General features: G+C 40.8%; 1 protein-coding gene across 2 annotated transcripts; it reads left to right on the top strand.

The window, feature by feature from the left end:
* The first annotated feature begins 3,968 nt into the window (after positions 1–3,968).
* Positions 3,969–14,198, top strand: ANKRD22 (ankyrin repeat domain 22). 2 transcript variants are annotated; one of them, XM_040071648.2, is made up of 7 exons: positions 3,969–4,005; positions 4,142–4,452; positions 10,825–11,016; positions 11,785–11,892; positions 12,212–12,289; positions 13,139–13,237; positions 13,985–14,198. In XM_040071648.2, the coding sequence occupies exons 2-7, from the start codon at positions 4,432–4,434 to the stop codon at positions 14,060–14,062; spliced, it is 576 nt and encodes a 191-aa protein (XP_039927582.1). In that variant the 5' UTR covers positions 3,969–4,005; positions 4,142–4,431; the 3' UTR covers positions 14,063–14,198. The 2 variants fall into 2 exon arrangements, with proteins under 2 accessions (XP_039927582.1, XP_039927581.1); XM_040071647.1 differs by lacking the exons at positions 3,969–4,005; positions 4,142–4,452 and having other exon boundaries at positions 10,801–11,016; positions 13,985–14,192.
* The last annotated feature ends 599 nt before the right edge of the window (positions 14,199–14,797 follow it).

The following is a 14,797-nucleotide window of genomic DNA, read 5'->3' as shown; positions in this document are numbered from 1 at the left end:
AAGAGTGAAATTTACCATGGCAAACTGGAAATAACTGAAATATTTTAAAAAGAAGGGAAAAAAAAAAAAAAAAAGAGTAGAGGAAGGTGCCTGAAAGATACATTCAAAAATGCCATTTCTGGAGGTTTTTGATATTAATGAAAATAAACTTTAAACTTTCTAGAAATTTATCAGTGTACTCTTGAGAGAGTCATGAAGGCTTTCGCATACACTATAAATAGGACAGAGAGACACCGGGCTAGCAGATGTCAGAACCTCTGGGTTAACTTGCAGGGAAAAACTCAAATGCTTTTGCAGCTTTAAGAACGAGATTTATTTAATTTATGTATGTGCTTTCAATGCTGAAATTTCCATGCATCCACAGTGACATCCCTACAGGAAAAAAACAAGGAGAACAAAACGAGGAGAAATCATCGGTTGCTCCTTTTCCGCATTTGCGCGGGTCAAAGGCTTTTTCCTCTCCACCTCTGGCAAACCTGCCCTTGGATGCACAGCAGTCAGAAAGGATGGCAGGCTGAGAAGCAGCTGCACAGAACCAGGACAGCACATCTGTATGGAGATGGGAACGGGAGGAAGAGACCATGGATGCGTACGAACAAGCAACTTACCTCTGTTTCGACTCCCTTGCTTGCTTCCCTGGTCTGTCTCCTGCTGATTCACTGCCAGAGGCTTGTGCCAATAAAGGGAGCAGCAGTAGATTTCTGTGTGAGGTCTGCATGCATAGGAGAGCATGTTTATGTGCTACTGGTTTGGCAGTATTTAAGGAGTGGAGGTATTCTATGATAAATAGCGCCATTGCATGACGGTCTGAAAGACCAAATTGCACCATGGATCTGGTGAGGTAAAGAGGCATCTAACCTGTCATAAGGATACTTATGAGGAAGTTAGTTATTCTTGTTCCCTAAGGCTGTGACAGATCTTTATTTGACCTGTCTTATTAAGTACTGTAACTACTGTATTTTGGGATAAAAAGGAGGAAGAATCCAGCTTTTCTCAGAACTTTCTAGCTGCGAATGTGATCTCTGCTGCTGTGGGTAGTACAAAAGCTGTTTTGGTCACTGCTTCCACACCAGTTGCTTGTTTTCTGAATTGCTGATTGCTTGGGGACAATCCTTCTTTGTTAGATAATATTAGGGGAAAAAAAAAAAAAAAAAAAAAAAAAGGGATTTGAAAGGTGTGAACACCACAACGTACCAAAAAAAAAAAGTTTGCTCTGAATTACCATGCTTTTGTAGAGATTCTCAGGAACTGAATTAAGTTTGAAAACATTGTTTAAATTTGGAGTCAAGAGAGGGTGCTAACTATAATTCTTGTTATTTCCAAGACATCTCTATGAACTCTGTGAACACAATATATTGGGACCTCTGCCTAACCACTGAATTAATTGTAGTCAGCCTGGGGGGCTTCATCCTCACTGAAACTGGCCTGGTTTCTTAATGCAGCAAATTCTTTAAAACGTGGGTGCTAATGATATGCTGCCTTGCCTGGGGAAATGAATGAAGTAAGTACTTGTTAGTAAACAAAACCTGAGAGTCACCACAGAAACAATTCTGCTTTATGAAGTAGGGCACAGTCTGTGGAAAAGTGAAAAGGGTGATTTCTCAATGAAAAGCATCACAGCTCAGCAGGTCTGATACCCCTGCTTAGTGAGAAATGTTGAAGACACTTCTCTTCTCTATTCCCAGCTAACGCTATCCTACATTTTTTGTTCTATAGAATTGCCAGCCAGGAATGATCTGCAGTGCTTTACCTATATCACCTTGTGGTGGCGTAAGGGATGTGTAGCATATTTCTCGATACTGGTGATGGGAACCAAGTGAATAGCAAAAGATATGTTAGCCCAACTGAAAAGGGAAAAGAGAATGAAAGTAATGCATATAAAAAGAGAATAAAAACCATAAAGCCTAGAAAGAGAAACTTCCCAGGATGGGCTGTCCTTACTTAGAGAAGCAGGACAGCTGTAACAGTAAGTATTCTGTTTTAAAAGGCTGTGGCAAAACTGAAGCCCAGGTGGTCTGGCCTGGGGCTGGACATAGCATGAGCTCAGTTTAGTGATATAAAATACAGGCTCTGGTCCATGCCATGGAGGGGTTTCTTTGTGCTTGCTGGGTCTGTTGAGTTAATCCTGTCCTGAAGCAGAGGTGCAAGGGAACCTTGCGTTGCTACAAGGATGTGTAAGTAGTAAACAGTCTTCTGAGGGAAAGTGTAAGGGCCCTCTCAGCCAGATACTGGCCATTCCAGGACTGCATTCCTTGGGAATATGCATTTCAGAGAACTGTTCTGCACATATGACTCCAACACGCCACAGATTGGCTCCTGAGAGTAGTGTAACTCATGTGATTTGTAGCAATACAAACTCTAGTGCTTGGAACTTAAAGACAAATGATCTTCTGTGACTTTTATTGAATATGCTGTTCTTGAGCTATTGATGTCCACTTAAAAAAGTTAATTTACCTTATTATTGCCCTGGGGAAGGCCCTTCTGAAAAATATTTAATATCTTCTGGCTCACATGAAACTCTTGAAGTGTTGTTGAATTCTGACAAGAATCAGGTTTCCTACACAGACTGGATAGGTGACAGTTTGTTCATGCACCCATTGGAAAAAAAAAAAAAAAAAACAAAACCAACTTTTTTTCATTAAAAAAAAAAAATTAAATTAAATTTTTTAAAAAATCAGGATTCTAATCTTCATTTACAAGCATGGCAAAGAGCACTGAAGCAATAGGTTAAGCAGAAGTGAACCTGTGACTATATTCATTTGCGTGAGTCTCGTACCTCTTCGTGGTTGGGCTGCTTAACTGTTCTTGTAGTCACTTCAGTGCTTTTCCAGAGGAACTGGAATGTGATGCTGGATTAAATGGTAATTTACACTGTCTTGGAAAATGTGTTGCCTGCTCTGCTTTGGAGAAGATGTACTTTTTTTTTTTTTTTTTTGGTCATTGGTTTGTTTGGTTTTTTTGGGGTTTTTTTTTAAATACTCTTTCAGATTATTACCATACATTTCCTCATTTTTGTTAAGAAAGGATTAATTAAACTGCTAAATTGTTTTATGTAGCATCTTAGTGATTCAATATTTCTTTCAACAAGTTGTAGTTTATAAATTCCAAAAAGCCAGTCAGTGGATGCAGGAGGCTGTGAATATCTCAGGATCTTGATGTGAAGAAATACTGGTGAGGAAGACCTTTTCACCTTCTAGGTGTTACTCTTCAATGCCCTTCCATGTTCAATGGCATATTCACCACACGCTGAAGGATTGAAAGCTCAGGCTGTTGTGAGGATCCCACTGAGTCTGTCACAGGTAGGTTGTGTCTCTGTCTGCCACATGCCAGCCTGATTTTCTTCAGATAAACAGCCACTGAAAGGGTTGGAGCTGGTGTCAACAAAAGAACACTACAGCCAGGGATGTTGTACTGCTTTAATTAGGGAAGTCTGGAGATAGAATAAGTAATTTTTTATGGTCCTCCACCTCGCTGAGAATAAACACAAAAATTATTTGGAAATAAAAGTTCTCAAATGTAAGGCAAAGGGCTTGGATTTAAGATGCATGGTTACATGCATGTGTTTTAAATTTATTTTTTTTTTTTAATTTGCTTGAAATATATGAAATGTGATTTAAACTGTGAAGGGAAAAGAAAGATATTTTTGAGGTGAATGCAGACATTTGAGATACACATGCTCGGAAAGACTGAGTGTAGTACAGAAATGCTATCAGCATCTTATCCTCAGGGCCATCAGCAGTAATTCTCTTACCAATTAGCATAAAAAATTATCAGGTTAGACATGAATCATATTCATTGGTTGGGCTGGGCTAGAAAGAAAAGACTGAGCAAAAGTGATGAAAGTGACTGGCTTGTTTAATTAAAGAGTGAGAGGCTAATTATACTGGGAGCTCTCATTAAAGGCGTGGGATTTAGTTGCTCCCCTTTTCCTGATGAGCATATGAGGTGCTCTTGCAGAAGGTTTGCAACTTGTTTTAGTCAACAGTAGCTTGGGTGGCAAGCTAGGTATAATTCTTCATTATTTTAAGTTTTAGATTTCATGCTCTTTGCTCTTTCCACTCCTTCATTTCTTTACTTGTGAAACTTTCTTCCCTTCTCTCTCCGTCCTCTCCTCAACCTGTTTTTCTACTTTCCTTTTTAGGTAACTGGATGATATTATTGCAAAAATGACAAAGGAGAACGCTGCTGTGTTGTAACTTGTTCCGTCAGTCTCCCATTGCTGCTGTTCTCACATTTACCTCCCTGGGTTGGGTTTCTGAAGACAATTGTTTTATGCTACTAAGTAGAAAGCATGAGAGGAAATGCAACTTAAGAAAAAGTGATTCTTTAAAGTTAACTATTAATCAGATTCAAACAAGCTGGAGCACATTTCGAGCGAGGGTATCTCGCTGGGCTGTTGAACGAGAAGGAACTGCAGAGTGAAGAATAGGCATGGGGATACTCTATTCAGAGGTACGTGACCATTTCCTGCAGGTACGGACGCTACTGAGGGTGTGGATATTCACTGGGCTTGGTTTGCTCCTTTCTCAGCTTCCCATACACAGTAGAAATCTGGAAGTTTTTCCCTTTGGAAATGTTTTCATTTGTCTATTACAAGCCATCAGTAGTGTTGTTTATAGACACAAAGAAAATGCAATAACCGGCATAATTATTGTGGCTTCGCAAAGTATGCGCTCAACATTTTCTGCTGTTCTGCATTGAGATCAGACTGATTCAGTACGTGGTGCAAGCAATGAAGAACTTTGCAAAAAGCAGACAGCTCCTTGGCTTACACTGAAATAAAGTAAGGAAACCTCCCATTCCCCCATATTGTTTGAGGAAGGTAATTTTTTAAAAAATCTTTTCCTTATGGGTTTGTCCCGAAACTACAGTTCATTGAACATTTTTCTGTACTTTAGCATGAATTCTGCCTAAACATATTCTGTTGTAAATTTTCCATTTGTACTTGTGGGAATAAATGAGGATTTAGGCCCTTTGTGACTGTGAAAAGAGTGCGTTGCACTGTATTTCTTTTTCTGGAGACAGCATTAAATAGCTGTTGCTTTTAAAGGTGACATTTTTATGCTGAAAGCTACCCTTTTGTTTTTAAAAATCTATTCAATGAAATCAAGTATCTTCTCCTCTTTTAGTATTACAAGGAGCTTGAATCTGTGCATTCCTAAGGTGATAGGCTGAATAGACTGTAGCTTATTCTGGAAGGATTTCTGGCCTCTCTCCAGATCTACTACTCTGAGATAGTATTGCAGTCGAAACCAGTGTTTCAAGAATGTTCAAATGCTGTCCAGATTTTTCATGCCTATTACTTAATATTTTAATATACATCCATTTTCTCTCTTTAAACATTTTGAGATGCAGTTTTCTGGGTAAATGATGGTTCATTTATATAGGAGAGAAAGCTAGGGAGCTAAAAATAAAGAATTGTAAGTTGCCTTTTCTGAGAAGTATATATTGGATATTAGTGTACTCCTCAGCATCTTAACCAAAATTTAGACTTTCCTGTTAAGTTCACAGCATGCTTTTGGAATAATTTAAGTGCAAAGGAAGAGGCTACAGATTAGTTCAGAATATTTTGATACTACAAAGTGTCTTCCTGTTTTCTAAACAATTGCAAAGAGTTGATGTAATTTAGGCAATCCCCTGGTGTTCTAAGGGAGGAAGCAATTATGAACTGAAATTGCTCTCCAAGTTGCAAGACAGGCTCTACCTTCACCTCCTCTCTGCTGGTTGAATGCTTTGTCCTTCATACTGTGCCTTTAACCTTCACTTCATGTGTGGTAGAACTTGCTAAATAGCTGGAGGTATATCACTCGCTCTGCAAAGCTAAACAGAGTGATGCAAGAAACTCTGAAAACCTCGGACAGCTTCAGATGTGGCTGTTCATCTGGATCTGAGTAAACTATTGGGACCTGACATCAACCATGACCCACAATTGATTAAAAAAAAGAAAAAAAATTCCAAGAATTGGTTCTCTAATTGTCCTTCCTGATAGTGAAAGTGTTATTGATTTCCTGCACCCCTTATTTGGTGATCTTGCATGGAGTGCACTCAGCCATGAAAACCCTTGCATGTCCTGTGAGTACTTCTCACCTTCCCTGAAGCCTTTTATACTGAACAATTAAATCCTGGCCTGATAGGCTCACAGAAGAAAAAGTATTGTAGAAAGAGAGGGTTAAAATACTCAGTCACTGGTAAATCTAACCTTCAAACCCTACGTTCCATTCTCCAGTATCTGCCTACTGCTTTTTTTCAGGTGGGCAGACTGTGCTCTAGTTTGTGATTAACCCTGACACAATGGCTGGGAAAAGGCACCTCTGGTGAGGGTGGAAGGAGTGTTTGGTGTTGTGATTCTGGTTTTCCCCTCCCTTCCAGTGTATGTTTTGTGCAAGGTGACACTGTCAGGTTCACCCATTGTCTGAATGCTGGGTGGTGCTGCAGGAGTGTGAACGAGGGCAGAAGTGAAGGGCTTTGCTGCCAGCTGCTTCAGAGCGACCCTCGCTCCCTCTTTCCTCAGCTGGAATTGGGGATCCTGCTCCCCCTCCCTTCAGACCTGAGCCCGTGTCTGTGCTGGGTGCAGTGTTTGTGGTGCCAGTGCCAGCTCTGCCCTGCTGCTGCATGGAGGTGGGCCAGGTCTGTTGTGAGCTCTCGGGGGCCGTCAGGACACCGGGATTTAAAATGATGTGGTGTGGGCAAGAGTAGCCACTCTGTGGTTCGGACTGCAAATGTCTCCAGAAGTTGGGAACTCGGTTCCCACTCATGCTTGCATCAGAATCTGATGTTGTGGGAACGCTTTTCTTCTCACATATCCCTAAAGGAGGCTCCACATGGAGACAAGTCTGTGCTCCAGTTGCCAGTGCATCCCAGGGATGCTGCAGGGGCCCTCCTGGCTGTTCTCCACTGCCATCTCTTCTGCTCTCATAGTCCTGCTCCTCACCACAGCTGAGCATGAGCCCAAGACATGAACTTTGGATACTTTGGGTATGGTTTGCACCTTGTGTGTAATGCTCAGGTATTCTGAGTACTATCCCATAGGTTTATTTCTCTCTTGTGTAGGATGCGTGGATAAAAATAACAGCAACAGTAACAACCATAACACAAATATGAAACTGATTATTAAGCTGTATTACTACTGAGGCAATCCTCTAACACTGTAGAAAACTGAGTGAGATTTTCCAGTTTCTTATCCTCCAAGCTTTTCTATAACTTAAAGGAAATACTTTTTCTCGGGTTTTGGAGGTAACCTACTGTTTGTACCTAACACTGTTCTAATTCCATACTTGGCCTCCCTGCTGATACTCCAGGTAGGTGCTGTCTATCTGTTTGTAAGAAATTCTACTATTGTTTTATGAGCAAACTTTGGAGAATAGTTTAAAATAGTCCTCCTTTAGATAGGGCTGACGGAGTGACAACCCAAAAAAAGTGAGAGGTGGAAAAGGGATTTGTGGCTGAGGCTTCACAACCACAGAAATCCTGGCACATGCTCAAGCCCCCGCCTCGGGCCAGGCAGGTTTTGTGTCCAGTCTGTTGCTACTGGAAGCCTGTTTTGTTACTTTACTCTGCTTATGAACACAATTCTCTTTCTAATTTTCATGCTAAATTTCTTAGTCGGATGTATCACCTTTTTTACCCTGTTCCTTGAAATTAGTTGGTTTTCTTTAACACTGACCCTTTAATTTATTTTGGAACACTGACAGAGCTGTCTCTCCCTAGCCCAGTTAAGAAAATCAACCTTTCTTCAGGCTCTTCGTATGCCTCAGCTGTAGAGATGTTTCATGCTCCTGCCAGGGTCTGATCTCATTTCAGGACCCAAATGACAAGAGCACACAATCCCAGTAAAATGTCTTCTTTAACATAGTGTCTGTGAGAGACACTATCTAAAACAGCATTTACCTTCCTTGGACAAGTGACTGATTGATAACTATTTGTAATTTTTCTTATCTTCATACTTTCCTAACACCTTTTTTCCCGAATCCTTATTGTTATTGATGTCAGTATGATGAACTTATAGTTGTTGTTACTGCTTTGTTCCTTTACTTAAATATTCTGCTACTATGTTTGCTTTTCCAGCCATGTAGTCATGTTTGCCAATTTGAGAGGTATATTAAAAGTTTTGTCTTTGGGACTTTTCATCTTTCTTTGACTAAAAGGTATTTTCAAGAATACAAACCAGCAGAGTGGGCCTCAAAAAAAGTCCCATACTGTTACCTGGTTTTTCTGAGTTTTTTAAAGCCTTTTGAATTTTCATAAAAATGGAGTCAGATCTTTTAGCTATGGTACAATATTAGAAGCAGTTCTACCTTTTTCCCACATATGTAACATAAACAAATCCTTTGTTTTTCATTCTCTGTCCTTTGTTTGCATATTTCTAACCTGAAAACAATTGTAACTGACGGCTGGTCTGGCCAGTTGTCTTGAGAGGTGAAAACTCTAAAAGCCAATCTTCTGCTAGACCCACAAATGTATAAAAAGTAAGAAATAAAACAAAGAGGCTCTCTCTCTGCCTGGATTCAGCCTTGAGCCGGATCGGAGAAGGACCTCTGCCCTGTGAAACCTCTCTCTCCGTGTGACTGCATTGTGTGTCTCGGTAACACCATACAAATGGGGAAAAAAGTTTGTGTTGCTTTTTTTTTTTTTTTTTTTTTTAATTTCTTTTCTTTTTTTTTTCTTTAAACATGAATGGAACTTTAATGCAGAGAGTACAATTTCTAAAAAGAACCCCAACTCCAGGGTAATAATAATGATTCAAATCTACTTTATGTACCTCAGTTACTCAAGTATTAGTTGTTGGAATGGATGAGAACTGCTTCCTTACAATCTCTGTGCCCTGGATGTTTCCTGAGAACAGCTGGTTTCAGTAGGTGAAAGAACAGGTGTGATTTGTGTGTGCTGGTCTCTGTGCATGACTTCAGCCCTAAATAATGTGGTCTCTCAGGGAGTGGTCTGTGTGCCACCACTGCTCATGGCTCCAGAACTGAGCCCAGCAGTAGTGCAAGGTTTAGAAAAATATCCCACGGATCAGTGAGAGTATCAGTCAGAAATGCCTTGGCTTTAACTGCCTAGCAAGTAAAGGTCTTGGAGGCAGTACAGAAAGAAAAGCAAAAAAGCATATCCTTGAGCTGCTGAATGAGCAAAACCAGCCTAGAAAGGAGTAAACTTTTATGGTAAATGACTGGGATTTGGGCAGATGTTCAACCAAAGAGCAAATCTCCTGCGTCATTAAATAAGCAAAGCAATACCTAAAAACGAGAGTAGTAGGGAAATCAGAGGTGCAGGCAGACTCCACAGGATCTTCTCTTTCCTGGACATGAAGATACAGTACTAGACACCAACATGACAGAGAGCAAGGTTCTAGAGAAAACTGATCTTTTAGATGGCACCTGTGTGTAAATTACACCAAAAGGGGTTTTAAAGGGGCTTTTCTCCTCAAAATCATGAAAACAATTCTGCTTCTGGTGAAATGCCAAGTATCAAATGTAGGCTTCTATACAAATACAGACAGATGTGCAAATTTAAAATGTGGCATGTGTTCTTTGTAGATTTTTGTCTGACATAATAAAAACAAAACAAGAAGTGGTGCAAGGTCTGGTAAACATGTAAATACTTCCTTTGGAAGTGAATCACTTCTCTTATGCAGCTGTCCAGAAAACGAAGCAGTAATTTTGCTGGAGATAAACCTGTATTGTCAATCAAGGTTTGGCTGAAAAAGTGTAAATAAGATGAATATTTTTAAGACAAGAAAGTGTGGGGGAAGAGGGGAGGACAGATGAGAGGGAACTAACTGGAAGAGTGAGGAAAGACCCGAATTCAGGACTAGATCTTTTTCATGAAGAGTATTTAGCATGTGAAAAAAAAAAAAAAAGGAGAATGGAGACGAAAAACTACAGCTAATATCTAAAGAAAAGTTCTATTTTGGAAAATGTTGGGTAAAATCCTCTGTATCAAAGAAAAGAAAGACTTATTCTGTTTTTGACTGGAGAACTCAAATGCTACCAGTCTGCCCCAGCTCTAAGCATTAGTTTCTGCCTGTATTAGGCTATTAGAAGCTGGCAGTACTCCTGCCCTTCTCAGCTTCTCCTTAGTCTGAATTTTTGCTACTGGAGAGGGAAGGAATTGCAGTTTAGGTCAAGGATGTGCAGAAATGTAGAAAAGCTGACCAGCAAGCAATTCTCAAAAGCCAATGGGATCTGTCCTGTGGGCATGCTGGCATGGATTTTTTTAGGTATTTCAAGGTCTAGAAAAGAAACATTGGTGGGGGCTTGGTTTTTCACCTTTCACCTGAAGTGTGTTTCTCTTCTGGGAATGGATGAGTCAGGAGTGGTTCCTTCTGCTCAGCAGGGCCCAGCCAAGGGGTAAACCTGATGTAAGCTCAGGCACGTGGGCTTGTCCCTGCTTGCTGCTTAGTACAATGACCAACTCCTGTGAGAATGGAAGCTAGGTTTTTTGTTTGTTGGTTTGGTTTGTTTGTTTGTTTGTTTTGTTTAGTGTTTGTTTGTTTTGTTTTGTGTTTTTTTTCTTCCTTTCCCCCCCCCCCCCCCCCCCCCCCCCCCCGCAATGGCTGTAAATAAACAGGATTTATTTCCTGGATTATAGAATAAGCATCCAAAATGAACAGAAAATCCATTCCAGTGTGCAAAAGGTGTGACTTTGGGGCTGAAGGCTGAGAGCTGTGTAGCAGCCGCAGGAATGTCTCCTACCACCATCTTCTGGAAGGCACCAAGAACTACAGCCTCTGCCAAGTGTTTTGGGGTGTGTGAGCGGTAAGCCAGAATGGGAAGTGTGGATGTCCCAGTGAAACACGTGCTGATGAATATTATCTTCTCACTTCAGCCCATCTGTCAGGCAGCTTATAACAACGATTACAATAAAGTTCATCTCCTTTTGGAGCGCAACAGCGACTATCTGAACGTCCAGGACAGCTGCAGTGGAGACACCCCCTTAATTTGTGCATGTAGACAAGGAAACAACAGGATAGTTAACTATCTTCTTAGAAAACATGCTGATGTCAACCTCAGAAATAAGGTAAGTGGCCATGGACTCTTCCTTTGTGGGACTGTTCTTTCAGGTTCTTGGGGTGCCAGGGGGATGCTGGCAAGCACAGACAAATCTCTTTTTTTTTTTTTTTTGTACTGAGGATATGTGTAGAAACAGATGGAACAAAAAGGCTCCTCTGCTTATTTTGGGGCCCTGTGTCCAGCTCTATTTTGACCACCTGTAACAAGTTTAACATTGTGGCACAAAACTTTACAGACCTGCCCTTTAGTTGCTTTGGTATATTCAGTATTGAAATAATTTTTTTAACTGTTCTCAATAGGAGTCTGTGGTGGTTATTGCCATTTTCCTGTCTTTTCTCTGACGTCAAAAAAGAGATGTTCTAAGGTCTCACACGTCCTTGCTTCAGTAGCCAGCTCCTCAAAAAGAAGGGAGGCTGTGGTGATTCCTCCTGCTGACTTACCTTGCTGTGTGGCAGCGATAGCCACATGACATACCTACTCCCTCCTTTGAATTTCTGCAGCCAGATCCAAGTTTGCCAACATACACATGAAATCCTTGCCATCCCACACCCTCCTTGCACGTGTAGTACAATTTCCATGACCCTCTATGTGTTAAATGTGCTTCTGCTTGAAGGAAGCAAAATGCATGTCTCTGTTTCTGCTTGAAAATCACAAGACATTTTCTATGAGATAGTCTAAAAGAAAGCTTGTGTAATTTAAAATGGTCCACTCTTGTCAGTATTAAACCAAGTGAGATCACTGAATCTGGAACTAATCCGAGTTACTTTGCATTTAGAAGGACCGCACTTGCCTCCATTACGCTGTGAGAAAACGATTTACCTTCCTTGACTATGTGCTCATCATAATCCTCATGCCAGTTCTGCTCATTGGTTACCTTCTCATGGTGAGTCCGGGTGGAAGCACGAATGACCCTGTATCTTTCCCTTGAACACATTTTCATGGCAGTGCTTTGGGCCAGGAACCTCTACAGAATATGGACTGCTTTCTTAAAGCAAGACTGAATGTGTACAACAGAGGGAGAAGGGATTTTGCTGTGACTGTGGCTGGTGAAGGAACAGATTTATATTACTGCATCAGTCTGACATTTCCAGATGCCATGCCCCTTTTTGAAAAAAAACCCCACCGTATTTAGCACAAATATACTTAAGACTATATGCAGATGAACAGTTTTACTGTGTTACTCTTTCCCTTGCACCAAACAGGTCTCAAAGACAAAACAGAATGAACACCTGGTCAAGATGTTGCTTAGAGCTGGAGTCGATGTGAATGCTACAGACTCTGTAAGTGGGTTTATACAAAAGCAAATGTGGCTCGCATGCAAGAAACAATACTAAAAGCAGACTACAGGACCTTCTAGCAATGTAGTTGGAGTAGGAGCATCGGGGACTGAACTGACTGATGTACCAGGAGGATTCAGTGTTTTTGCTTGACACTTAGGCAAGAGATTTATAGTGTATACAGAAATAATTCCCCACTGATCAACTAATCCCCCATTTCTGAACAATGCCCTCATAAGAGAATCCAGGCAAGCTGGGCTGAGGTACTTATGTATTAAATACCCGATTCTGTAAAGATTCTAGTGATATAAACATCTGAGTTTATCAGCATTGATAAGATTTTGAACTGTAACAGATTCGTGGGCCACAGGGCAAGATCCTGTGTCTTCCCTTGGTCTTCAGAGTGTGGCTGATCTGCTACATACAGAGTTATGTAGCCACTAGCCTGCCTGGGTGAGGTAAAGTGTTCCTCTCCTCTAAGGCAGAAAAGGAGAAACAACAATTTTATCAGCAATGAAATTCTAAAACACTGAAATGCAAGAAAACAATATTGTTTAAGATGTAGTTTCTGAGATTGAGCTCATGTGATCCTCTGAAATTATTGTCTTCCTGCTAATGTATCAAACCTGTTTTAGAAGTTGCATCCCAGGGAAGGAATTAATTTTTTTGTTCCTGTTTTTCTCATGGTAACGTATTTGTTTTACTGTGTAGTGTATTGTGACAGGAAATGGTACGTGTGTTTTGTATCCAGCTGTTAGGGGGAAGCTGATAAGGCTACAGGGAGTCCTATTTACCTAAGGTTTACTGAAGAAGTCATAGAAATAAAATTAATCTGCTTCTGTTTCCCTTCAGTCTGGCAGCACAGCCCTTCACTATGCTTGTGAAATGAAAAACCAGGCAGTCATTCCTCTACTACTTGAAGCTCAGGCAGACCCTTCTGTAAAGAACCAGGTAAGAGGGTGAAGTACATAAATGCATTTGCTTATCATGGTGGTCAACCAGTGAGTACATTGCAGGCCTTAGCTGGTGCACAGCAGTTTAAAGAAAAAGGTGCACAGCTTCCTGGCAGACAATTTGTTTGCTTTTGGTATGAAACTTTTGCTCCATTGCCTTTGTTGACAAGAGCAACTTGAAGTATGAATCCTTCACTGCTGGATTTCTACCAGTAAACGCTGCCTGCAAGTCCCCTGGCTCAGCACATCTCTTAGCCATCTTTATGTTGCCTCTTCTTAGCTCAGAGCTACTCTATAGTTGTTCCTGAGATGCAGGCTGCAGGGCAGGGATAAAAGTCTTCCTAGGTGGTTTTTGTGCTGTTGAGCACCCTTCTTCTGATAGGTTAAGTCAAGCTCCTTCTGTCACCAGAACAGCTCAAGTGCTGCCCAAATCAATATTGACCTGGGAGTATCCACACTGCTGAGCTGAGATGAGCATTACCTATGTTGCTCTTGGAATCAAATCTTAGCTGAGCTCTATACATTTGGATATTACTCCCAGGAAACAATGGAAAGGCTTTCCCTATTGCAAGGGAGGTCTCTGTTCCTTTCCTCAGCCAGAGCAGTATCAGGTCCAGCATGTCCTGAAATGTTTCTTTTAGAGCAGAAGTGACAGGAGACCTTATGCAGGTGGCAAAGTTAGGAAATCTCTTTGTACTTGACCCATATCTATTGTAGTGCAATGTATTTCATGTGTTTCTTTCAGGATGGGGAGACTCCTTTAGATATAGCAAGAAGATTACAGTTCCACAACATTGAAAGCATGATAAGAAAAGATTCTTAGCCATCAAGGACTCTCAAATATGCAGAGAATTACCTCATCTGACAATCCACCTTTTGCAACAGCAGAAGTCCTGCAGAGGGTGAGGGTGATACTTGATAAAATCTCGGCCCACATCCACCTATTCCTTGCTGCAGACTTGGACAATTTTGTATGAGATTTGTCAGCACCTCAAGGCCATGAGTGGGCTGAAAGACGTTAATTTTACTAAGCCATAAATTACTACAATAATGTTCAAAATATTGCCCTTCCCATCTGCTTCATCAGTTTTATTACTTTACTTCTGCAGATTGTGGATTTTGAAATCTAGCTATAAAATATCTGGAAGCCTAAACACTGCATATGATGGTTGGCAGCCAATGCAAAAATAAAATATCCTTTAGAGTGTGTGTTACTTGTTCCATAGGGGAACTAAACTATATGCTACAGCAGTTATAAAGTCTGGTACCCTTCTTCTCAATATTTCTCTTCCTACAGTGGGAGGGGCTGGGAAAATATCTCTCCGTTGAGCCCTTCCTCCTTCCATCCTTCCTACAGTTTTCACACACCTTAATTCTTACTGTGTTGCTACGAGGGTAGGACTATCTTCTTTTTTCATCTAAAAAACAGCAAAAAGAGATTCAATGCCTTGCTGGAGACCATAAAGAAAGTCAATTCCCTGATCACTTTAATGCATTAAGAAATAGTAAAGAAAATATGTTTGGCTCAGTAGAGAAGCAGGTCTCTTGACTACCTTTC

Source organism: Hirundo rustica, chromosome 8 (genome assembly GCF_015227805.2).
Source record: "Hirundo rustica isolate bHirRus1 chromosome 8, bHirRus1.pri.v3, whole genome shotgun sequence".
NCBI classification, from domain to species: Eukaryota; Metazoa; Chordata; class Aves; order Passeriformes; family Hirundinidae; genus Hirundo; species Hirundo rustica.
The sequence above is the reverse complement of the archived record's forward strand: the minus strand, read 5'-3'. Positions and strand labels throughout refer to the sequence as shown.

Coding starts and splice junctions, on each gene's coding strand:
- ANKRD22 (XM_040071647.1), top strand. CDS start 10,801: ATGAATATTATCTTCTCACTTCAGCCCATCTGTCAGGCAGCTTATAAC. Junction 11,017..11,784: donor ATGTCAACCTCAGAAATAAG/GTAAGTGGCCAT, acceptor CTTTGCATTTAG/AAGGACCGCACTTGCCTCCA. Junction 11,893..12,211: donor TCATTGGTTACCTTCTCATG/GTGAGTCCGGGT, acceptor TGCACCAAACAG/GTCTCAAAGACAAAACAGAA.